This window comes from Penicillium chrysogenum (genome assembly GCF_028827035.1).
Source record: "Penicillium chrysogenum strain IBT 35668 chromosome Unknown utg000004l_segment0_segment0, whole genome shotgun sequence".
NCBI lineage: Eukaryota > Fungi > Ascomycota > Eurotiomycetes > Eurotiales > Aspergillaceae > Penicillium > Penicillium chrysogenum.
Window position 1 is genome coordinate 2057715 of NW_026622752.1, and position 24238 is coordinate 2081952.

The 24238-nt window shown below is 50.6% G+C and overlaps 10 protein-coding genes across 10 annotated transcripts; 3 read left to right on the forward strand and 7 right to left on the reverse strand.

The window, feature by feature from the left end:
• Positions 1–252: 252 nt before the first annotated feature.
• N7489_006718 (Gfo/Idh/MocA family protein) lies at positions 253–1908 on the forward strand (the record flags this gene model as incomplete). The annotated part of the gene is made up of 1 exon (XM_056712468.1): positions 253–1908. The coding sequence occupies one exon, from the start codon at positions 253–255 to the stop codon at positions 1906–1908; it is 1656 nt and encodes a 551-aa protein (XP_056566183.1).
• Positions 1909–2224: 316 nt separating this feature from the next.
• Positions 2225–4012, reverse strand: pgmA (phosphoglucomutase PGM2; the record flags this gene model as incomplete). The annotated part of the gene is made up of 3 exons (XM_056712469.1): positions 3948–4012; positions 3596–3897; positions 2225–3537 (listed from the first exon to the last, which is right to left on the reverse strand). The coding sequence occupies exons 1-3, from the start codon at positions 3998–4000 to the stop codon at positions 2225–2227; spliced, it is 1668 nt and encodes a 555-aa protein (XP_056566184.1). The 5' UTR covers positions 4001–4012.
• A 486-nt stretch (positions 4013–4498) lies between these two features.
• On the reverse strand, positions 4499–5139 carry N7489_006720 (oligoribonuclease; the record flags this gene model as incomplete). The annotated part of the gene is made up of 2 exons (XM_056712470.1): positions 4499–5014; positions 5092–5139. The coding sequence occupies 2 exons, from the start codon at positions 5137–5139 to the stop codon at positions 4499–4501; spliced, it is 564 nt and encodes a 187-aa protein (XP_056566185.1).
• A 659-nt stretch (positions 5140–5798) lies between these two features.
• N7489_006721 (uncharacterized protein) lies at positions 5799–7664 on the reverse strand (the record flags this gene model as incomplete). Its single annotated transcript, XM_056712471.1, has 3 exons — positions 5799–6200; positions 6250–6578; positions 6635–7664. The coding sequence occupies 3 exons, from the start codon at positions 7662–7664 to the stop codon at positions 5799–5801; spliced, it is 1761 nt and encodes a 586-aa protein (XP_056566186.1).
• A 1017-nt stretch (positions 7665–8681) lies between these two features.
• On the reverse strand, positions 8682–10890 carry N7489_006722 (uncharacterized protein; the record flags this gene model as incomplete). The annotated part of the gene is made up of 6 exons (XM_056712472.1): positions 8682–8958; positions 9017–9131; positions 9209–10338; positions 10389–10652; positions 10719–10793; positions 10850–10890. 6 exons carry the CDS (start codon positions 10888–10890, stop codon positions 8682–8684), a joined length of 1902 nt encoding a protein of 633 aa, XP_056566187.1.
• Positions 10891–13773: 2883 nt separating this feature from the next.
• Positions 13774–15357, reverse strand: N7489_006723 (Saccharopine dehydrogenase; the record flags this gene model as incomplete). The annotated part of the gene is made up of 5 exons (XM_056712473.1): positions 13774–13998; positions 14049–14289; positions 14352–14801; positions 14896–15196; positions 15258–15357. 5 exons carry the CDS (start codon positions 15355–15357, stop codon positions 13774–13776), a joined length of 1317 nt encoding a protein of 438 aa, XP_056566188.1.
• Positions 15358–15735: 378 nt separating this feature from the next.
• On the forward strand, positions 15736–16575 carry N7489_006724 (glutathione S-transferase family protein; the record flags this gene model as incomplete). The annotated part of the gene is made up of 3 exons (XM_056712474.1): positions 15736–15872; positions 15937–16142; positions 16202–16575. 3 exons carry the CDS (start codon positions 15736–15738, stop codon positions 16573–16575), a joined length of 717 nt encoding a protein of 238 aa, XP_056566189.1.
• A 159-nt stretch (positions 16576–16734) lies between these two features.
• On the reverse strand, positions 16735–19455 carry N7489_006725 (uncharacterized protein; the record flags this gene model as incomplete). Its single annotated transcript, XM_056712475.1, has 4 exons — positions 16735–17094; positions 17151–19190; positions 19244–19366; positions 19420–19455. The coding sequence occupies 4 exons, from the start codon at positions 19453–19455 to the stop codon at positions 16735–16737; spliced, it is 2559 nt and encodes an 852-aa protein (XP_056566190.1).
• A 322-nt stretch (positions 19456–19777) lies between these two features.
• N7489_006726 (uncharacterized protein) lies at positions 19778–21857 on the forward strand (the record flags this gene model as incomplete). The annotated part of the gene is made up of 8 exons (XM_056712476.1): positions 19778–19986; positions 20034–20516; positions 20568–20692; positions 20745–20939; positions 21024–21262; positions 21315–21371; positions 21435–21518; positions 21570–21857. 8 exons carry the CDS (start codon positions 19778–19780, stop codon positions 21855–21857), a joined length of 1680 nt encoding a protein of 559 aa, XP_056566191.1.
• A 128-nt stretch (positions 21858–21985) lies between these two features.
• On the reverse strand, positions 21986–23670 carry N7489_006727 (putative MFS transporter; the record flags this gene model as incomplete). The annotated part of the gene is made up of 3 exons (XM_056712477.1): positions 21986–22903; positions 22958–23191; positions 23242–23670. The coding sequence occupies 3 exons, from the start codon at positions 23668–23670 to the stop codon at positions 21986–21988; spliced, it is 1581 nt and encodes a 526-aa protein (XP_056566192.1).
• Between the last annotated feature and the right edge of the window lie 568 nt (positions 23671–24238).

Consider the following 24238-nt stretch of genomic DNA (forward strand, 5'->3'; position numbering starts at 1 on the left):
CACAATGGCCAATCAGAGCCCGGCTGATGCTGCTGATGTTACGTTCCCCGCAATTGCAACTTGCAAGGTCGCAACCTTTCGTGCCTTGGAACATTTTGTTGATATATCTCTCTACTCTGTGCTTGGTTCTATAAGGATAATAGGCCTTGTCGGAGTCAAATAAATCCATTATTCGCAGTATCACATCCTGGATCCGAAGCTCCAAAGCTCCAACTTATCCCCCGCATCCCCAATATATCAACCACGACCAACATGAAAGAACCAATCCCACCTCCCACCGATACTATCCCCAGCTCATCCTTTCCATCATCAAAGCAACTACGCTTTCTTGTCATCGGTGCCGGCTCTCGCGGAAACGCCTATGCTCGCGCCGTCACAACCGCAACACCTGGTGTAATCCATGCAATTGCCGAACCCCACGCGTTCAAACGGCGCGAGTTTGGACGAAAGTATATATGGGGCGCATCGGAATCCTCCCAGGAGGGCCAGGAATTTACAGATTGGCGCGAATGGCTGCAGTGGGAACTCGAGCGACGGAAGCGGGCGACTCAAAACAATGGCGATAACGCAGCAGACACAACCCCAATTCCCGTGGGCGTAGATGGTGTCTTCGTTTGCACACTGGACGAAACGCACGTCGAGATCTTACAAGCGCTCGCCCCGCTGCAGCTACACATTCTCTGCGAGAAGCCACTAGCCCTCTCGCTAGACGACTGTCTAACAGTATACCGAGCCCTCCAACCTCCAGAAGGCCCAAACAATATCCCCCAAGCCGCAAAGAACATCTTCTCAATCGGACACGTACTCCGCTACAGCCCGCACAATATTCTCCTCCGCAAACTCCTCTTAACAGACCGCGTAATCGGCGACATAGTCTCCCTAGAACACTGCGAGCCAGTAGGCTGGTGGCACTTCTCGCACAGCTACGTCCGGGGCAACTGGCGACGCGCAACAGCAGCAGGCGACGGCTCTCTCCTCACAAAATCCTGCCACGACATCGACTTCATCCTCTGGCTCCTCTGCTCCCCACCCTCACCCGAAACGGCATCCAACCAAGCCCACAAGCCGCACTTCCCACGCTCGATTTCGTCCGCCGGCCCAATGACGCAGTTCCGCCGAAAGCGCAAACCTATCTCCGCAGGCAACGCTACAAACTGTCTCTCCTGCCCCGCTGAACGTGACTGCAACTACAGCGCAGTTAGAATCTATAATGACCGCCACCTCGCGACAGGTCACACGGCTTGGCCGGTTGACATCGTCTGCCCGGATATCGAAGATGTGTTCCATGCCCAAGGCGGCAAGGCCGCCGAGTCCCTGCTCCTCTCCCGTCTTGCCGAGGACTATGACCGGGATACGATGCCGGACTCGGATATCGCTGCGCGACCCTGGTACGGGCGGTGCGTCTACGAAGCTGATAATGATGTCTGCGATGATCAGATTGTCACGTTTGCTTGGGATGACGAGGAGACGGCGCCGCATCGGCTTGCTAAAACGGCGAGTTTCCATATGATTGCGCCCACGGAGAAACAGTGTGAGCGTCGGGGCCGTGTGTATGGTACTACTGGCGAGGTCTCGTATGATAGCAAAACGATTTCTGTCTATGATTTCGCCACGGAGAAGACAGAAGTCTTCGATGTGCCAAAGCCACCCCCAGGACAGAACGAGTCGCATGGTGGTGGGGACTTTGGGCTTGCGAGGCAGTTTGTTAGTGCGGTTGAAGCGGTTGAGGGGGGATTGGATGTTGAGACGGCGCAAGCGAGGTTTGTTGGGTGTTCGCTTGAGGAGGCGGTGCGGAGTCATGCTGTTGTTTTTGCGGCTGAGGAGGCGAGGAGGGAGGAGAGGGTTGTTAAGTGGGAGAGCTGGTGGGGGGAGAAGTTGAGAGTTTCTGCGGATGCGTGGAAGGCGTAATCCTTTTTTCAAGGGTCTGATGATTTACGATTCTACGATGCTACGATTCCATGATATTTTATTTTTACTTCCCCGGACTGAGATCTGGCACAGGACAATAATGCATAACTATACTCAGATCAGGACATCCGAATTTAAGACAAGACAGGCTCGGATTATGATAAAGATGCAGTTTCCATCTCATGCCAATGTATAATCTTTTAATCTTGATCCTGCTTTTCGATCATTCTTCTCGCCTTCAGATAGAACTGCAAAATAATTAAAAGGTGATCCCCATCCAGCAGGTTCCACATTAACCCTAACAACCTAACCAAACTTAGGTCTTAACATCAGGCTCCTCGCGGCCAACATACTCCTTGAACTTGAGCAGAGAGAGAGCCAGCGAGATGTTATCAGCCAGGTACTCCTGAGCAGTGAGACCGAACTTGGACTTGTCGGCCTCGTAGCGCTCGACGTACAGACGGATGGTAGCCCCGCTGCTGCCGGTGCCGGACAGACGAACGACGATGCGGCTGCCGTCATCGAACTTGGCGTACAGACCCTGGTTCTTGGAGACGCTGCCATCGAGGTCAGTGTAGGAGAAGTTGCCAGCGTCGAGGACCTTGCGGCCGGCAATTTCCGAGCCAACAAAGGTATCGCGGTTGGCGACCAGGTCGGACAGTGTGCCGACGACCTTGTTGGCGCCCTCGCTGTCGACGTTCTCGTAGTCATAGCGGGTGAAGAAGGTGCGGCCGTAGGTCTGCCAGAACTCGTTCTGGATGGAGCCAATGCTGGGGGTCTCGTTGGGCTTTTGCTTGGCGACACCCGCAATGATATTCAACCAAGCCACGACAGCCCACAGGCCGTCCTTCTCGCGGATGTGGTTGCTGCCCGTGCCGAAGCTCTCTTCACCACAGATGGACATCTTCTTCTCGTCGAAGAGGTTGCAGAAGAACTTCCAGCCGGTGGGCACTTCGTAGCTCTGCAGGCCTTGGGCTTTAGCTACACGGTCTACGGCTCCGGAAGTGGGCATTGAGCGGGCCAGGCCGTATACACCCTGCTTCTGGAAGTAGGGGATGAGCTTAGCGTGGTGGGAGATGATCGCCAAGCTGTCACCGGGGGAGACGAAACTGTTGGCACCGTAGATCATGTTACGGTCACCGTCACCGTCACTGGCGGCACCGAAGTGAACACCGTTGGCGTCGACAGCCTCGACGAGCTCGTGGGCGTACACGAGGTTGGGATCGGGGTGACCGCCGCCAAAGTCCGGCTTGGGCTGGCAGTTCATTGTGCTGCTGGTGGGCAGACCGAGCTCCTTGACAAAGATATCCACGCCGTAGGGCCCGGTCACACCGTGCATGCCGTCGAACAGGACCTTGAAGTCCTTGTGGGAGCTAAGGAACTCCTTGATCAGATTGAAATCGAAGATCTCCTTCATCATAGTCACGTAGTCGGCAGTAGAGTGGACGATCTCAACCTCGAGGGGACCGTAGTTCTTGATGCCGATGGTGGAGGTATCGACATCGGGAACCTCGAGGTACTTGTAGGAGGTGAGGGTCTTCGCGGTCTCGAAGATCTTGTTCGTAACGCCCTCGGGGGCGGGGGCACCGTTGGCCAAGTTGTACTTGATACCAAAGTCGTTCTCGGGGCCTGGGGATATCTTGGTCAGTCTCCACTAAACAATGCTGTACCCCAAATCATCACTTACCACCGGGGTTGTGGCTGGCAGTCAGGAGGATACCACCGGTTGCCTTCCTCACGCGAATGAGGTTGCTAGCAGCCGGAGTGCTCATAATGCCATGCTGTCCAATCAAGAGCTTCTTCACGCCATAGGCGGCACTGATCTTTGCGATCTTGGAGATGACCTCGGGGTTATAGTAACGGCCATCGCCACCAATGACGAGGAAAGAACCCTCAACACCCTCCGGGATCGACAGAAGGATACTAGTAATGAAGGATTCAGAGTAGTTTTCCTGCTGGAAGACCTTGACCTTCTTGCGAAGGCCGGAGCTAGGAGCAAGTTAGCTAGCAGTTCAATTGCGGGGCAACGAGCAACATACGTTCCAGGCTTCTGGTCAGCGAATGGTTGAATTGAGACCGTCTGGACAGACATGATGGATAAGATTGGAGAGAAAGAGGTAGTGAGGAGAAGGAGAAGAAGAGAGGGGGGAAGAAGGTCGAGAAGTTCACCGACTTGTTGAGCTCCACGGGGAGGGGCCAATGTTTGGCGTCATGTGTTTATCATCCTACTAGTACTCTTCGTGGTACTTTGCCACAACATTTTGAATATTAATTTAAATATGTCTGGACTCTTGTATAGCTCAGGGGCTCTCTGATTTGTCCTGTTCAGTCCAATCTACAAGTCATCCGTCAAGGTACTCTTTCAATTGCCCCTCTGCAGATCATTCCCGTGGGGGAATCAAAATACTGTCCAACAACATTCTTCCGAAGTACATTGTACATGCACGGAGCGTACATTGTATGGTACATATCAAGGTTCTCACCGTAGGGAAAGATAATCGAAAACAATTTCAACGCGCAGGGTTTTAAAATAGCTGCCGGACCCATGTCTCAGAGTAACAGAGACAAGCAAGCCACCAAATCCGCCACATCACCCAAACAGCTTGTCCTTGTAAAACCGGATTTCCTCAATACTTTCAAGGATGTCATCCCTAGCAAGATGAACCTCCCGCTTACGAGGGACTTGCTCAAGCAGTTGATCACTCCCCCACCTCCGTGCCGCCTCCTTCAACGAACTAACATCCAGAATGCGATAATGCAGGTGATCCAGCACCTGCGAGTACGGCGCACAAGCAAGGAAAGCCTTATCAGCGTGAACACTATTTCCCGCGAGCAGGGCAGTGCGTGGGGTCGGGACGTGCTGGCGGATGTAGGCAAGGAGAGAGTCTGCGGCGGTGGAGGGGGAGGTGGTCGAGGCGCGGACGGCGGCGGTGAGGCCCGTGCGGCCGTGGGTGTCGATGCACCACTGCGACATCGCGTCGAGGGTGGAGTCTGGGACATGGATGACTGTTTCGAAGCCGGTCGGTTCGAGGAGGTTTAGTTGGGCATCTGTGATGAAACAGCAGATCTGGAGGATCTTGTCGGTTTCCGGGTTTAGGCCTGTCATCTTGTGGATGGGGTTAGTGGTGCGGAATTGTAGAATTTGTGGGTTGTTTTGAATCGAGATGGAATGTTCAGACGTACCTCGCAGTCGATCCAGACCAAAGGGTCTGTTGAGCGTTCGAGTGGCATCGTGGATTTGTGGCGGATGGGGGCTATTCTGGGCTGCTGAAGCTGTTAGTGAATATGAGGTTCAATTGGGACTTGGCAGAATCTCTCACTCGGTGGAGAAAGCCGGGAGCCAGAACACGGCGTAATGCAGATGCAGGTAGAAAGATACTTCTGAGCATGGATGTGTAGTTGGGAAGTCTAAGATAGCTATATTTGTTCCAGCTATAGCCTTCAGGGTTTAGAAGCTTATCGGGATTTAAGCCGTTTCTGCCGATGCTTGAACGCAGTCAAACGGGCCTTTTTGGAATGTATACATATATAGTCTAAGGTGTATACAGTTACTTCTCTCCGCCCATAACACTGATTTCGAGGTTTAAAAGTCATAATAAAGCTGCCCTGGTCGGTGCAGCAGATGTATTTCTCCTTCAACATGTTCCCTGTATTGTAGGTAGTGGACATAACGGCGTAATTGTAGAAAAGCAATATGACCATCCAGATGACCCGGTAAATAACAATGAGGATCCCACCAACTAGTAAAACCCTAATTGTTCCCCATGGTCATAGCAAAAAAAGACCAGTGCTTTCCAAAGTGAAGAGTAGTAGCCGGCCAGGCCCAACGGCTCAAACGAGATCTCGAGATCAGACCAACCAAAAGTAACTTATCTCCGACGATCGCAGACTTACAACTCCTCATCATTTGCTGGGGGTGCAGCAGAAAGATCAGGTGCAAGACTGAACCCATCTGTGAAAATCTTCGGACTGGTCAAAGTTGATTCTGTTGGGACAGAAGAGCCCAGAACTTCATTGATTCTACCAGACGACTCTGCGATCCGGCGCCTAAGGGCATTCTCATCTGCAGTCGAGACACTCGCCCGCTGTTTCTTCAGCGGACTACCGAAAAGGCCATCTTCTGGTTCGGCAGCTGGCTGAGACGGCTCGGCTGCAGATCCAGTCGCGGCAGCCTTTGGCGGTGTTGCCGAGCGCTCATTTGCAGGAGGCGTGGATCCAGACCCAGAAGCCGGCGTATCAGCAGAGTCACCGACACTGCCTCCAGGTGGTTCAGCGGAGTGCTGACGCTTGAGCTGCAGAATTGTCAACAATGAACTCATAGAATGTCAGGATTGTACCTACTCGAATCTTCCGCAGGCTCTCTGCCAGCTCTCCTTGTCGTTTAATGTCATCGGGGGACAAGAACCGATCGTCATCCTTGGCTTCTTCATCGTCTGCCTTGCCAAGTATGGGGTTGTCGGTGTCGTCGTCATCGCTGTCCATGTCATCGACGCTCTTCTTGCCCTTCCGCGGCTTGGCTTCATTCTCCCGGAAATTAAGGAATCCAACAGAGCCCCCAGGCTTGATAGGACCGAGGTTTGCAAAATCAGCTTGTATAGACTTGCGCTTGGTGGCAGCAGGAGTCTCTTGCACCTTGGCATCTTTCAAGATACCCATCTTCTGCAATTGACCTATGTTCATTCAATTAGAGATGACTCCCATCGACAATGATCCACAGAATACTTACGTTCACCACGGTACATGAAAGTGAAGACAGCGTATGGTTTATCACTCGGGTCAATACCAGTAACAGTCTGCGTACTAATGGTCTTCGGATCGAGTGACTTAGGCTTCGCGAAACTTGTGGTATGATCGACATCGGCGTCTCCTCCGCCACTATTATCCTGACCACCCTCCTCATCGTCGTGCGCATCAAACTGCGGGGAGTATTCGCCCCGCTTGATTTCTCCAGATGCCAAAACTCGGAACAAAGCAACCTTAATCTGGCCCGCTGTCTCAGGGATTGGATCGTCGTCATCAGAGTCGGAGGAGAGGTCGTCGTCTGAAACATCCTCGAGGGGCGACTTCTCGTCATTTCCGTATCGCATAATGGTCTTGGACTTGGCAGGATGGTTGTCCTCCATATCCATGGCGGTGGGATCCTCCTGAGCGGCGCGCTTCGCACGTCGTTTCTCCATCTTCTGCCGCCTGCGTTCAATCTTGGCTGCGGCATCCTTGCCTTCCAGGTCCAATCCATTGAGCCAGCGCTCCAGACCGACCTCGCGGAACAAGAATTCCCGCTCGGCAATTCCCCCGCCTTCGCTTTCAGGAATGCTGACCCAGCGCGAATTCACCCATGTCTCTTCTCCTCGTCGCAGCAGTGTAGCCACCTCCTCCTTCTGTCTTCCGTCAAAGTAGATGTATGCTGCGACGGTCTCGTTCGGCGAATTTGTCAAGCCCTGGTATGGTGCGACCGTTCCGGCGATTTGACCTGGCTCACCGGGCAATTTGCCGACCACTTTCGGTTTCGGCGAGGGGCAATCTGCTGTCGGCTTTGGGGTCGAGTACGGGACATCTTGCTCGGGGTTTAGGAGGGTGACGGAAATAGCGAAGGTGGATTGTTCCGCTTTGCCGGTGCCAGATTCGGGGATTTTGGGCGGAGGAACAGGGATAAAACAGCCTATGCGCGAAGCTCGAGAATGGCGTTGAATGGAATATTCGGAGATTGGACCATCCGGCGTGTGGATGCTCACGGCAAGCCCTTTGAAGCAGGGCATGGTGGGAAAGGGTTAAGTGGGATATGGACGTTGCACTGTGGGGTGTCCAACGAAGACGCAGAGCCAGATCTGCCCCGCAGCTAAAACAAGAAATACTTCGGGCAAAAACACAGGAAAAGTGACGCCAAATTGGGGATAGGCGAACTGCTTAAGTTTTCCCCCGTGGGTGTTGAAAGAATAAGCTATAGGTGGGAGGCGGTCAAGGTAGTGGGTTTCGACTCACCCAGCAGCCCGCAGCAGTTCCTTGAGCTCCACTGCAGCTGCTGGTGTGTTTGTTTCTGGTTTTCAAAAAGGAGGGTCACGATGACGGGGGGATCCTAGATTTCCTTAGGACTGGGCCTAAACACACCACTCTGAGGTTCTTGGGCTCAGGTAGACACACACAACATCGAAATGCGAACCGAAGGAATGGAAGTGGGAAAAAGTAGGAAAGTAGATATGAGCTCTCTCAAGGCAAAGGTGAGGGGCGGGAGTGGACCAAAACATGAGCGTCGCCATTCCCCCGGAACTCCCACGTGATACACCTATGAAGCCTATAGTAGCCTACAGCATGTCTCCAGTTATAGTCGTTTATAGTCATTTGTGCTTTATCCCATGACTCTGCCTGGTGAGATACCATCATTTGCACCTACTTTATCCCCCCAAAACCAGCTCAATCATACCAATGATATCAACTTGAACTTGTTCTGATCATATCTCCACATCAGCTGATTCCCCAGCAACCATGGATTCTGCGAAACCTTGTGGAGCCACTTTCCCTACTTTGGGTGTTCTCTATAGATCCATCCCGCTATAACACAGTGAGAGGCCCCGAGGAACCAGTTTATCTCTTCTAATGTTTAAAGAGGATAATTTCTTGTTGATAGATTTCATTATTTGCAATTCATAGTGCATCATTCGCCATTTGAATATCAAAAAAGATAAAAACAGAGCCAAGTTTCACTGAGTCAGCCCTAACATGGGAAACAAAAGCCGCAACCGGGATCTAAAGATCAGAGCCATGTTGACCAGACTAATCTACGACTTCACATGATCAGAGTGAACACTCTGTTTCCGCGACACAGCAACATTCTCGTTACCACTCGCAAGCTGGTCAAACTGGTAAAGTGGCTCCAGCTCAACCTTCCGGCGGAAAATGTAGCGCTTGAACCAGTACGGCAGCGCTTTGGTGACTTGATACTTCATGTGGACCCGGGTAGGAACTGCGAAGATATAATCCAGCTCTTCAAGGGTGCGCTGCTTGGTTTCGGGAACCCAGAGGAAAATCATGACAAGTGCGGTCACGTTCAGACCACTACATCCAACTGTTAGAGATTTTGATGAGAAAGTGGTAATATCGGTGGAATACTTACGCATAAAATCCAAATGCTCCAGTGGCAGTCATTGCACTCAACATTTTGGGGAACGTGATCGAAAGTACGGCAGCCCAACCTAGGCAGGTCGCCACGGCCCAGGACATGCCAACCTCTGGTATCAATGTTAGTTCGAGAAACCATGTCAAGGGCGAAGAACAAAGAGGGGGGGCTGCAAGTGGAAAAACATACCACGATGGGAAAGAGGGAATACCTCCGCCGAATAAGTGAACGGCACGGGTCCTTCACCAGGCGAGTAGAATGCGGCGAATAGGAAGACGAAGAACGCGATCGAAGCCAGGTGAGCGGTGCCCTGGGGTGTCCAGAAGCAGAAAGCAGCGCCAAGCAAAGTCCATGCCATCTGCGGGAAAGTGAACAACAATAGAGTCCGTCGGCCGTATGTATCGATGGTCCAGATAGCAGGGAAGGCAAACACAAAGTTAACCAAGCCGAATCCCCAGGAAGCAAACAAAGCTTGTGTGGCACTTGCACCGGCGTTCTTGAAGACGGTTGATGAGTAAAAGGCAACAATGTTGATACCGCACATCTGCTGGCCGATCATAACAACGAACGAAGCAAGAGTAGCACGGCGAACGCGAGGGATAGTGAAGAGCTCAATGAAGCGAGTGACGTAGTTACTCTTGCCGACCAGCTCCATCTCAATCTTGATCTGCGCATGGATGTAGTAAAGGTCGCGAGCAGCCTGCAAAGGCGTGTTACGGAGACGGCACAAAGACCGGTATGCCTTGCTCATCTCGCCCCGTCGAATGTACCAGCGAGGTGACTCTGGACAGAAGTAAACACCGAATAGGAGAGGGACAGCCGGGATAAAGGCCGATCCCAGCTGTAGACGCCAGGATATTTTACCTAGATCCTTGACAGCAAGGTTGGCACTGAATCCGAGGAAAATGCCAAAAGCGGTCCAGAGCTGCCAGGACATGACCAGACCCCCACGTATAACAGCAGGGGTATTCTCAGCGCAAAAGATTGGAATTGTCGAGGCTTTTAGACCCATTCCAATACCCATGAGGAGGCGGGTCACAAACAACTGCTGCCAGTTCTGGCTCACCGCGGAGCCAATGGGGGTTAGAACACAAAAGATAGCCGAGATGAAGATTGTACCGCGACGGCCCAGAACCCGGTTAACTGGATCCGAGAGCCAGCATCCAAGGCAAGCACTGGCAATGTAGGGGGCAGCATTGACGATGCCTACGAGCCACAGGTTCCGATCGGCATGGGGGCTCTTTGCGGGATCCTCCGAAATACCAAAAGCATCGGGGAATGATAGGTTAGCACCATTCGAGCCAGTCTGATCCCATCCTCTGTATTAATGTTAGGGATATGTCGAAGGCATACTGAGGGAATCACATACTGCACGGCTGCACCAATAGAGCATAGAGCAATGGTGAAGTAGAGTGGTTTGGGCTGGCGCCATTTGTGAAGCACTTCGTCACGCAGGGCAGTGATCTCTGGCTCGGTCAAGTCTGCCACTGTCTCGAACTCGGCAGGGTCACGCGCAACTAGCGCTCCTTTCTTCAATTCGGGAAGGATGTCTGTCACGTTGTACTCCTCAGCAAACTCTTCCACGTTGCGGAGCACCTGATTCTTGGTCAAGTCGGCTAGAGGGTTCTTGATCCTAATTGGTGTTAGTGCACTGAGAGGAAATGGAAATACACCGAAGAATTAAATGAGTGAAACTTACTTGGCAGAAATATTGTTGTGCAGGTCAACTTGCTCAACGTATCCCTTCTCGGCGCTGTTTTGATCATTGCTGGAACTATATGGAATTGAGATGAGCATTGGAAAGCGCCCAAGGAAGAATGCAAATCTTACCGCTGGTCAGAGCCGGCCAGCGTGATGGCCTCCTGAGCCATCTTCAAGACTGTCTGGTCAAGCTATTTGATGGCCAATAAGGGAACTAGAGGCTGGGGTGACTTCAGATGTGATGATGTCGGGGAAAGAAGAAAGACAAAGGTTGATGGAGAAGAAGAGTTGGAAAAAGGCCAATCAGCCTCAGTTAATGGCAGTACCTCGTTTGATGAGACTTCAGAGACAAACAAAGTCGTGAATGGTAAGTACATGACCTGGGGAGGGGGCACCTTTTTATGTTTGAATCTTTTTCCCCAGAGTCCGTTTGACACAATCTCATTGGCTAGAATAAAAGATGTCAAAGTCTCCAAGCCAAGGCTTTTTTCCAAGGTCATGACTTTCCAGGGTGTCCGATCTACTTCCCGAAACGGAACAAACCTGGGAATCATGGGGAAACCTGCTAGATTGTATTATCCACTCGCTAAGCCTTCATTTAATGGACTTTGTCTCGGCAAAATACTACATTAAGAGTACTCTGCTACCTTCCTTGATGCCAAGTACTAGAAGTATGAACAAGATTCTTGGCCCAAGCACAACTACATGCATCTGGACTACCTCCAAGACTTCCGATCTCAACCGGGATGTCCAGATCCAAACCCAACGTGAAAGTACGCCTTCTGCTGCTAAGCCTCAGGTTTACCTAGGTATTCCCTGATGATTATGCATTCTGTGTCTCCATGTTATGCAATCGAATCTTATCCTATCCAGAAAAAGACTCAGATTCACATAAGTAATTCTCGCGAGAATATTGGCGTCTCTGGGGGAGCGCCACATTCGACAAAAGGCGCCGGGTTTGTGGTAGTCGCCTCTAGACAGGGGTCATAATTGTGATTGGCAAAGGCCAGCCAATTCATTGGCGCTAAATTAGGCTTTAATCTTTGGCCTTCAGGCTTGTTTCCGGTGATTTCGCAAGGCTTAGAGTTTCAGGCCAAGACAATCTGCCTTTTGGAAGCACATTGATCGAGTCTGAAATCCTCTTGATTATAGGAAATATGTTGAATGAAGAACATCTGATATTGGACCCTTTTCCGAATTCAGTGAAGCTGGGGGAAAAGTGGAAATCCGGGGGAAATTGCGGAGATGACATCTATTTACTTGGCTAGGTCTCTAGTGCAGTCCTATTCCGGAATAGGAAAAGGTCAACTCGATGAATTAATTACTCTCGGAGTCTAGCCGGCATGAAAGTCGGAAATAAGAAGGTTTTCACAAGGAAGACTCAATCCCGATCTTTGCGGGTAGAACTAAGCCGGTCCCACGCCCCGTGGGCGTTTCCTCTTGGAGAGCGAAATAGGTGTTCGCGTTAGACCAGGTAATCAAAAAACCCCAGTTGCCCGCAATTATTCCACGCTTTTGCCAAGTCGAACATCCAAACGTGTTTCTCGGGGAAGGTGGAGTGCTGAACTAAACCGGTACATTTAAAGATGATCGCATCATCAATCCCAGAGAGCGGTGGCCGTCTCCGGCGATATACGGGCCGTGTCTGGGGGTTGCAACGCTAAGAAGCTCGTGGCTGGCCATGTGGGGATCGACAACGTTCTATCCTAGTTGGTCCATCCCTTGGGGAAATACGGAGATTTGGAAATCCTTTTGTAACCTCACAACGCCCCATGCGAGTCATGACAACAATTTGCGTCAAATACTGAGATCACCTTTCACTTGGTTATTTTTGCGGCATTTTCGGCTTGCCCTGCGCCTTCTAAACTCGTATGTATTTGACATGTCAGATGTAGAGTGCCCCTTGTGTATTAGGTTATTCTATGAGCCAATCCCTAAATTGGCTCTTGATAGTATGATAGCATTGCCGATCAAGCGTTTAATCCTGGTGTGTACCATATGCCGTGCCAGATCCCGGGCCATGCTACTCTGTATAGAAGAGCATCTGTCCTTCCAGAAATGGGTATCCCATCCGGGTGCCTGCTCCATGCCATGTGGTGACTCTGAAACTGCCCAACAAATCACATGGTCAATGCAGCCTTGAGTACCATCCATGTGCCCTGCCGCAAGGGGGCAAAGCAAAATATGGAAACGTCTATGTTATACTCCATACCATCGTACCTCACTGTTCCATCTACAGTCCTCGCAGGCTTACGGCAATTATGACTGACAAATCAGTAACGTACATTTTCTTCCACCGTTCTGATCTGGAGTCGGCACACTGTTTTAAAGGCCCAGGCGGAAATTGCTTTTTCTTGATGGTAGTGTTGCCTTCGCACTAACAAAGAAAACGACAGTAACATTTTCCTATGGGAATCTATACAGGGGATAAAAGCCTATTCAATGAGGGCCAAAGATAGAACTCAATATTGCTTTTGGGGTCTCTTCTTCGACAGACCGGAACTGACACTCCGAAATGTCTCAAAAATCACTTCAGCTGACCAGCTTTAGGGAGGAATTTTGGTGATTGTGCCGTGTATGTGTATAGGCTCTTGGCAATTGAAGCAAGGGTCTACCATCCTTTTCCAGGTAGGGACAATCCACTTCAACCGTCTCAGACCTTAGACTGACAGGGTTTTCACCCGCCATGGCAACTCGTCTCTGTTCCCGAATGATCTGAGGATATGTGGCCACAGCTTTGGATATGGAGTCAAGTTGGATGCGAAAGGCAGAGTATGACCTCGGGAGGTGAAGTGGGTTATCATGTACCCATGGGTCCCGAGGACCTATTCACCAAGTTCTTGGTCATTAAAGTATCACGTGATTTATATCTACCCACTTTGTAATCCAGAGGGAATGGGCACCTGCACTCGGCCAAAGATCATAGGGACAATCGGAACCCCCGATTGTCACTGCAGCTGTATATATTAGGCCTTAACGTCCGTTCGGGACCACACTCAGGACCACCCAGGGTCATGTGACCAACTAGGTCACATGATCTCAACAAGAGGTCGTTACATAACCTTCTCCACGAGCTTGACTCCCTCGCGTGCCACAGCTTCTCTAATGGGATCGCATATCTCCTTCCTGTATGGCGCAAGGATACCTGGTATGTGAAGCGCTGGGTGACCATCTAGTAGTAGCTGAGTTGCCACACCGCAGGTGACGCCAACCGAAAGCGCCATAGCTGAATATCTTTCCGGGTCACCTAGTAACTCGAGAGTGCTTGTGATGGTGTCCTATATACGCGGTCAATTATAGTAATCTTAACAATTAGAAGTGATAGTACCTTTTTACCATCCTTCCACTCAACGACGAACTTATGCTGAAGCATGACTAGATCTCGCTCACTAGGCTTAAAACCGAGGAGCTTTGCTAACTGGTGACAAAGAGTGTCAAAAATGTTGCCATCCTTGATCGTAGCTGGTTCGGTTGAGAAGAGACCCAACCATCGCATGCCAGAAATGATTCGTTCACTTTCGGCCTCGGTTGGAAATTTGAATACTTCGTTGATACGCGCAATGAGAGAGCTGTGGCACATGAAAAGGTCAGGGTCGGTTTATAGTCCTATTAATCTGGGAAAGATAGATACCTCTCATCCGAGTCAGGAGCATTGACTAATCTCTGTTGAATCTGGGCCCATGTAATTTCTGGCTTCAACCAGCTCTTTTCTTCTTGGTCAAGCCAGCCAATGCCGGCCAGGGCCTGGATGAATTCCGGATTTCCCTGGTATCTCAATGATCCTCTGATGACGGTTTCTGCTTCCGGGATGTTGTAGAACTCTCTGAAAGGGACAGAATTGCGATTTGGATATGCCACGAAGGAGTATCCATCCATAACATAGTACGGCTGGGCAACGGACATGAGTTCTGTGGCGGGTATGTCTACCTGCTTGCCATGGCGCAGAAAAGAAGCAGAGTTGCGTTGGGAGAGGATCGCACCGCGCGGAGACCAGGAGAACTTGAAACCAAGCGGGTTGTTGGCGCACTCGGGAGCGGGTAAGCCTCCACAGTAGGAATAGAATTCCTTGACCTGTGTCGAACTTGAGAGTGAGTTCGGATCATTTGATATGATCGGAAATGGTACATGCCTTGCCGCCTTTCTCATGAACTTCATTGATTGTTTTGATAGCATACAGGTGATCGACACCTGGATCAACTCCTACCTCGTTCAGAACGGTGATTCCCGCTTCCTTGACGGCGTCATCCAAGGCTCGCATCTCAGCCGAGACGTAGCTGGTAGTGACAACATTTGTTCGTCCTTTGATAGCTGACTTGATCACAGCCGCGTGGTGTGTATACGGGACGAGCGAGATGACGAGGGCGTGGGCTGCGACTTGAGTATCGAGATCGGCTGCAGAAGCCACGTCTAGGGAAAGCGGCTGCGTTCTGGGAAAATCAGACGAGAGAGCCTGCGCGGTAGAAAGGGTTCGGCAGGCTAGGTGGCATCTTGAATCAGTTTCGTTGGAGCGAGGAAAAAAGCGAAGGAATCGTCTTACCAACAGTGACTTCATTTTGAGGGTTGCGAGTAAGATACTCAATGCAGGGAGGTGCGACCATTCCACTCCCAAGGACCAGAACTCTCTTCTTCTCAGGCATTTTGATGCTTAGACACTGCAACTCTCTGGTACTGTTGAACTGCAAGCAGTAGCTGGGTTAAGAATAAGAACCGTGATGTGGAGTTTGCACAGAACGATGGGATGTGTCTGGTTGGGTTGATCTCGTGTAGAGTACTTCGACATTCAGCCTCAGGTAAGATGCCGTCATCCATCCATGGATATCACATCAGCTTACATATACCTAGGTAGGTACCTCGAGGGATTTGCCCGGGTGCGGGGAGCTGACAAGTACCTAGGTAAGCACACCTTAAAGCATTCTACATTTACTTTCATCCTGCCATTATTCCTAATGTTCTCTCGTTCATTGACCGTATCGCGACTATCTCAACTCTCATCAAGATTTCACCCATATTCTACCATGTCTTCAAACATTACCCTGTATAGCTGGCCTACGCCGAATGGCGTCAAAGCCTCCATCACCCTCGAAGAACTTGGGCTGTCTTATAAAGCCGAAGGCCTTGATATCTCCTCCAGCTCAAATCCCCAGAAGGAAGAGTACACTTCTCCCCCACCACGCAGGAAGGCATGTCACAACATACTAACGCAAGGTATTGGATAGATGGTTCCTGAAGATTAACCCCAATGGCCGCATCCCGGCCCTGCTCGATGGTTCGCAGCGCGTTTTCGAGAGCGGAGCAATTATGACATATCTAGTTGACAAGTACGACACCGACCGCAAGATCAGTTACGCTCCCGGCACCCCCGAGCACGCCGAACAAACCTCCTGGTTGATGTTCCAGATGGCTGGTCTCGGGCCTATTCAAGGTGCGTGCAGATAATCTACCTCGTACGTAAGCTTCAAATGCGTCTCTAATACCTACCAGGACAAGCGAACCATTTCCGTCTCTTCGCCAACACGCGCTCCGACTACGCTATTAAGCGGTTTGTCGATGAGACAAAACGTCTCTACTCGGTCCTCGAGTCGCGGTTGAACGAGAGCCCTTACCTCGCGGGTGAGAAGTATACTATTGCCGATATTGCGAGTTTCTCTTGGGTTCGCGGTTCTCCTATTTCCTTGGAAATTGATCTGTCCGAGTTCCCCGCTTTGAAGAAGTGGGTCGATGAGATTGATAAGCGTGCTGCTGTTCAAAGGGGGCTGGATATTCCTCACTCGACTTGGACTCCTGAGCAGAAGGCTGAGATTTTCCGGAATTGCCGGGCCAAGATTGATGCGATGACTACTTCCGATCAGCATTGATTGACGGCAGTATCTTGGATTTCTGGTGACAGTGCCGGAAACAAATAGTACAGAGGGACAAGTCAAGCTCGTTGCAACAATATCATAGGGTTCAGGCTCGCCGTAGGAACCAGAGCTAAACTCTTAACAATAAACAAAGAAGCAATGGCGATTTTGTACTCAAAGTTCTCCGGGTCTGTAGCTTCGCCAAGTCTTAAAACCAACCTGCTCATACCACCCGTCGAGTGCAACCCAGTCTACGAAGACGCCTTCAATGCCTCGTTGCTTCATGTTTTCAATCGCGTGACAGATTAATGCCAACCCAATACCATACTTCCGGTGGGACTCGTCGATTCCCACGGCACCGATCAGCCCTGTGTTAGGACCGCAGGTTTGGGGGAATGCCCAAGACGTGTTTAGAGCATCCGATGGACCGAGCATTAACGTCCAGCCGACCTGCTGGCCTTGGGAGTCGAACGCTGTCATCACACTATCCGGATACTTGTCGGGATGTAATGTGACGTACGCCTCCACCCAGCTCTTTTAGCACATTAGCATAGATCCTAATTATAATCGTGGACAACAAGGAGCCTTACCCTATTATTCGAGAAGTTCTTTCTTTGGCCAACTAAACAGGCCTCGTGATCTTCGGATTTTAATGGCGCGAAGCGGAAGCCTCGCTCCCGGGCACGAGTGATATACTTCTCTGGCGACTGGAAGTTCCGAATATCCTGGTACAAATCAACCGACCGGGCATTGGGAGGACTGAGTCGGAAACCTCGGTGAGTGAAGAAATGCTGCACTGATTCTGGAAGGTCCTGGGGTATACCGGGCCAAAATCGGGGAAATGAGCTTCCCAGCTTCACATTATTGAAGCCAAAGGTTGCCCGGAAGTATGCTCTGGTTTCTTCTAGCAGGGAAATTCCAATGCCTTGGTGTTGATATCTTGGTGACACGGCAAGAACTGCGATATACACGGTGCTTGGTGCACTTTGTGCATCTGTGTAAGCCAAACAGAAGCCTACTACCTGCGACCCAATGCGCGCGATGAAATGATGGCCATGAGGGCATACTATCATAGACCGCAAACTTTCATTAGGGACGAGGTAGGTCGGGAGAGCTGCCGCCCAGACTTCGACCACTTCATCCAAATCTCTTTGTGCGTCAAATGGTATTACTACCGCGGAGGTCTTTGTCAAAGCATTAGTTCCCACAGGAAGAGCGCCCGTCGGGACTAGTGCTCCGAACATGATATCGGCAGCCACAGAAAATGCCTCGATAGTCGGCTCGTATGTGGTGATATAAGTCTTAACACTAGGAGCATCAAGGAAGTCATAAGGGTTACAGGCAGCAATATGGACCAACGAACGAACACGTTCAGCAAGTTTCAGCCCTAGTGACTCCTGGTATGGTGACTCTTTTGCATTGAGCGAAGTGAAAATCACCACATCGGCGACTTCAAGGGATCGCCATTGCTCCGAAGTCAGACCACTCGCTCCGTATCTGAGCTCGGCGATGGAATTGTTATGCTGCCGCAGCACATCAAGATATTTGCTGGACTGATATAATCCTGACCTCCCTGTCCCTTCGCCGTCAACAGCACCACCGACTGGGGTCTTGTCTCCGGGGAAGAGGAAGATGATGATTGAAGTTTTTGACAGGGGGAGAACACTATTCTTGTCACGAACGAGTGTGGTCGATCGGGAATATATATCCATAGTCGTTTCGGCAATTCTATTGTTGAGCGAGCTCAGGTCTGCGAGACTGGATTGCCGAAGAGCAGCGTCCCAGCTCAAAAACTTGTCCTTCACTGTAGAAACATGGCGACAAGCATCTGCCAATCGTGCTTGATCGATCGTGCCGGACTTTATTGCTTCACAGACTCTCTTGATCGAAGCCACCTGCACATCGAAGGTATGACAGATCATGATGCTATCGCTACCAGCGCGCAACGCTAGCACCGAGCCTTCCTCTGTCCCGTATGTGGAGCGGATTCCATCCATCTCCAGACAGTCTGTGATTATCATACCATCATAGGCCATGTCCTTGCGCAAGATTCCCATGACATCAGGAGAAAGTGTTGCAGGCCGCGTGAGATCGATACAGGGCAGCGAGATATGAGCTGTCATGACTGTTTCGATGCCTTCAGCGACAGCCCGTCTAAAGGGAATCAACTCGCAACGCTCCAGCTGATCCCTCGTTTTGGGAATTACTGGTAATCCATAATGTGAGTCAACAGCCGTGTCACCATGACCTGGAAAATGCTTTACACTGGGGATGATGTTATGTTCCCGCAGACCCCGCGCAGTCGCACTCGCAAATCGACCCACGAACTCAGGGTCATCGCCAGGGCTGCGTACACCAATAACAGGATTTAGAGGCTCCGAGTTGATATCGCACACTGGTGCATAGTTCATGTTAATCCCGAAGAAACCGAGAGTTTCCCCCGTGGCTTTCCCCGCACTGTAGGCGCATTCTGGGTCATGCGTGGCGCCGAGTGCCATCGGGCCTGGTACCTGAGCAGCGATCGGGGGAGAAATTCGAGTGACCAGTCCATTCTCCTGATCAATTCCGATCAACAGTGGTCGCTCATGTCCAGCTGATTTGGCTTCATTCTGTAAGGCCAGTGTCAAGGCCTAGAGAAGATCAGTCAAGCCAGTTAGGGATGATACAGCCTCGGATATCGTACCTGGAGCTGTTCTGCATTCTGAAAATTGCGTGAGAAGAGGACGATGCCTCCAACGTGGTAGTCATGGATCAAAGTCTTGATTTCGGGACTTGGGGTGCAGCCATGAAACCCCACCGCGAAGAGCTGGGATCGTCAGTGAGAGATTCACAAAAGAGGGGTTGTCAGAGCTCACGTACCTGGCCAACCTGTTTTTGAAGATCTAAATAAGCCATTTTGGCCTTGTTGAATTGTATTTGGTGATTTCACTGCAGATGGTTCAAACGGGGGGTGACGTTGCAAAGGATCGGAGTTGATCTGCCCGGGTCCACTTGCTCTGCGCAGGTGCAACATTGCGCTTACACGGGAGATTTCAGCTTAACCTCTTAGGATCTAGTGAAAAAGGCTCTTGCCAATATTTGGGATATTTTTGAAATACAAGATAAGGCAAGTGCGATGCGGGGTAACTTTCAGATAACTTGCAGATGAGACACAAGAAACCGGAACATATATATATATATCTCTATGAGGCTTGTCCCACCCCCTTGCACTTCCAACATGCCTAAGATTCAGGAAAGTGACAAGACCGACAAGGTTAATGTGACCACCCCACAGCCATATTCCACTTTAGAGGAGTATGAACGGCTCTTCGGTGTCGACGAGGATGCGTATGAGCAGCCAACCACCACTAGGAAGGAACTTTGGTCCTATTACCTCTATTACAATGGCGACAACGGTGTCGGCCCGGGATCGTACAGTCAAGCTCTGTATGTACAATGAAAGCACCTGGGTTGTCCCAACTAATCCCATGAAGCTTCCAGTGGGCCTTGAATGGCGCCGGACATCAACCTGGGTCGAATCCACCTAAAGCCTGTACAGATTCATCGGCATGTGTAGTGCCGTGGGCGGGAGGCACAAGATCAGTATCTTCAGTGGTCCTTATTGCCAACGGCCTTTGCTTCACTTTTATGACAGTGATATTCGTCTGGTTAGGAAGTGCCGCGGACTATGGAACATTCGGTCGATGGCTTCTTTTGGCATTGACGGTGGTATGCTGGGCACTGCAGTATGGTATGATGTCCATCCGGCATCCGAGCCAGTGGCCAACGGCGATGGGACTGTACGTGGTGGCATACATTGCCTACGGCGCAACGTTGGTATTCTACGCTGCCGTATTCCCTCGTCTGGCACGGTATACACGGCATGTGCGCAAAGCGAGAGAAGAGGACCTCAGAGAGGGTAAGATTGACCAGGAGGAATATGATACTATTGAATCCCTGGAGAGAAATCACATCAGGTCAGTTGGGGCATCCTGAGCACCTGTTCGAGATGTTGCTGACGATAGTAGCAACATTTCAACTGCACACAGCAACATTGGATACCTACTCACGCTCGTGCTTAACCTGAGCGTTCTACTTCCACTCCAAGATAACAGTTTCTCGAATAACCTGGCACTCTGTCTTACCAACTCATGTGGGTTTTCTGCGCAATTCATTAAAGAGCTGAACTATCTAACCTTCTACAGATTGGGTCATTCTCGGCATCTGGTGGTTTATTTTCCAGCAGAAAAGGCCAGGTCCGAAGATACCGAAAGGGTCAAGCTACACCACCATTGGGTTCAAACAGATCTGGCTAGCCATTCGAGAAATTAGGTCGCTTCCACAGACGTTTCTGTACTTTTTCGCCTATTTCCTTCTTGCCGATGGTCTCAACACTACTGGTGCGTTCATTCTTTATTTGCCTGTTGAAAATGAGACTTGATACGCCCTTGAAGACAACAGAATTCACTAACATGGATCAATAGGTACTCTGGTCAGCATCATCCAAAACGACTCTGTTTCATTTTCTTTCTTGCAGATTACATATCTCGGCATTACCCAAGCTGCCTGCTCAATCACCTCGACATTCGGCTTTTGGTATATACAACGGTATTTCAAATTTAAGACGAAGACGATGTTTTTGTTCACCGATTTCTTCAGCGTTCTAATCCCATTTTGGGGAATGCTGGGACTATGGACCAATCGTATCGGGTATCACAATAGGGTATGCGTCAGACCCCATTGGGACTGGGAATTTACAGCTAACAGCCACGGAGTGGGAATTTTACTTCTACAATGTCATCTTCGGGCTTTTTCAGGCTCCATACTATGCGGTAGGTGGGACTTTGAATAGTCTCCAACATGTCCTGGCTCTACGGTTTCTAACATTATGCCAGTACGCCCAAACGATGATCAGCGAGCTGATGCCACGCGGCTACGATAATATGTTCTTCGCACTTTTTGGAATAACCAACCGCGCTGTAAGTCGGATATGTTGGTGCCGGATTTCCTTCCACTCACTAACCTTCTAGTCTTCAATCATCGGTCCCAATGTCATTCAAGCCATCATAAACAATACCCACAATAGCTGGATGGGCTTCCCATTTTTGTTCGCCATCTGCGCCGCGGCAATGGCCACTATTTGCTTTGTAGACATCAAAAAGGGTCGCGAGGACTGTCGGGAATTCACCGAGCAGCGCAAGATGGACCGCGTCGTGGCGGAGAGTGGACTAGATCCCAATGATATCGCGAAGGGGAAGCAACCTGTTCATAATGAAGACGGCCCCGAAGTGCACGCAAGCACTTTAGCGAGTGAGTAAGCGCGTATATTTCGGGAACGTTTGAGCCTTTTATTCTATGCTGTCTCTGTCTCTCTCCCTGTTTTGATCATAACAGATTCTATTATTAAGTCTTGCATGGATATCCTCAATGAAATAAAATTGGACCCTCAAGTCTCAGCTTTTGTCGTGTTCTGTTGTATCTCTTCGGTTCGCTCCTCAGCCTTACGCTGATTCTTCTTTTCGACCTTGTCCCGCCATTGATCACCGAAAATAGTCGTGAGCCACACGCCGACCCCAGACGCAATCAAAAATAGAGCACTGATGGTACTAAACCACCCCACTCCCATTCTCTCTACCGCCGGAAGAACAAGTCCAGACCCCAGAGCACCGAACACGTACCGGAACAGATAGCTACCAGCAACGACTTCGGCGCTCCGACCACTCGACTGCATAACATCCAGACTGTAGGTATTGAGACTAGGGAAGCAGAACAGCTGCGCCACTCCCTGGAAGAACATCGCAAGGACGGGGACTGGGATTCCACCAACAGCCTTCTCGACCGCCCAACCGTAGATCAAGATACAGCCGGGAATGACACCACCCAAAAATATCAGACAAGACTTCAGTCTGTCTTCGGGGACTCGAACACCACCGCGCTTGCGGATCCACTTCTTCACAGTATGGTCTGCCCACCTTCCACCCATGAGTGTGCCAACAAGATACCCGCAGCCTGGCGCGATGTAGAACAATCCCGTCTGGATAGGGCTGGTGAGGTTGAAGCGTGGGTTGAGTACGTATCGTATCGGAGTCAAGAGAGAGTACTGGTTCCAGACTAGAGCACCGGCAGCAAGACCCGTGCAGAAGAGGTTAGGGTACTTAAATAACATAATAGCAACTTGGAGGGGAGAGATCCGGTGCCAAAGGTATTCGGCTTTTTGCCACATGGTCTTGCCGGCCATGTCGCTTTTGGTCAGATGCGGGTAGGTTTCGGGGAAAAAGAAGAAGACTAGAAGCGTGCCGCAGCCTCCAAGAGCTGTCTGGAGCCAGAAGACCACTCGCCATGAACAAAATGTGACGATCACGCCCTAATTTGTAGGTCAGCACGCTGCCTCAACGCTGGACATATAGAGTACACATACGCCAAGGAATGGACCAAAGGCTGGCCCAATTAGGGTTCCTGACAAAAACCACCCCAACGCTGTTGCGCGTGCTCGAGGCTCGTAAATATCACCCAACGCCGAGCTCCCGACGACCAAGAAAGATGTTCCTTGAAATGCAGTCAAGACACGGAAAATGTAATAAGCTGGAAGGTTGGGTGCTAGCGCTGTGCCGATGCTGAACGCAAAAAATAAGAACGCGCTCACAAGGAAGACCTACTCCCAATTAGCTGGTACTCCAATATGGGAATCTGCTCATTGCTCACCATGCGTCGCCCCCAGACCTGACTAAAGGGCCCCCAGAAGGGAGCCGCAATGCCCATGAATGCCATGTATAAGGCATTGCTCGCGTTTATCACACTTCCTGTGGTGTTGTAGGTCTTTGCCACTTCGGGAATGCCAGCTAAGATAGAGGTGGAGGAGATAGGTGCCAGGAAAGAGCAAAATGACAGAACACCAACGATGACCACTTTGCGGGCTGGTGAAAAGCGTAGATATTGCTCCGCATCGACCTCCTGGAAGTCATCATTGACAGCCATGTCATGATGCGAAACATGACTCCGTACGTGGTCAAGACTATTCACGGCTCCTTCTCGTTGTGAACGCCGGGATCGAGATCTCTGGATTTCGGTTTCATTCGCCCAGGACTGAGACCGCCTCTCCTCGCTGGATGCTTTTGATGCAGTTGGAGACATGGCGGGAATCTTCTAGCAAGAGCTAGTTCCTGCTAGATTATGGTAAAACAGCACCGATCCTTTCTTGGTGCAGATGCAAGATATGAAAGGGGAAAAAAAAAGAAGGAAAGATTTCTCTGCAATCGTTCTCAAATTCGGCTTCTTTCCGAGGTCATACTCGTCGGATACATCCGTAAATGCACGGCAAAGTTTTCAATTGGAATTGCAGGGGAAACAAACGAAGGAATTGAAGTGAACGTGTTGAGACTAAGCAGGTCAACAGCAACGAGGGACATTGCAGACTTGAAGAGTGAGTCAGGGAGAAAACTGAACGTCTCTTTTCCCTATCATTTGGGAGGATCGGCGGATTGCTTCCGACGTAGCGTCCTAGAAGGCGGCCCCTCACAAAGGGCTTGCTATCATCTTTCGGGGTCCATCCTGCCCAATCTGGAGGCAATGGAGAGACAAACCAATTTGATTCGGGGAGAAGACCGGGGCCGAGTAGGGCAGGGCGGAAAAGAATCCGAGGCCGAGGGTATACCCTAAGTACCTAAGTAGTCCTGTGAGATACGCTCCATACAACACACGG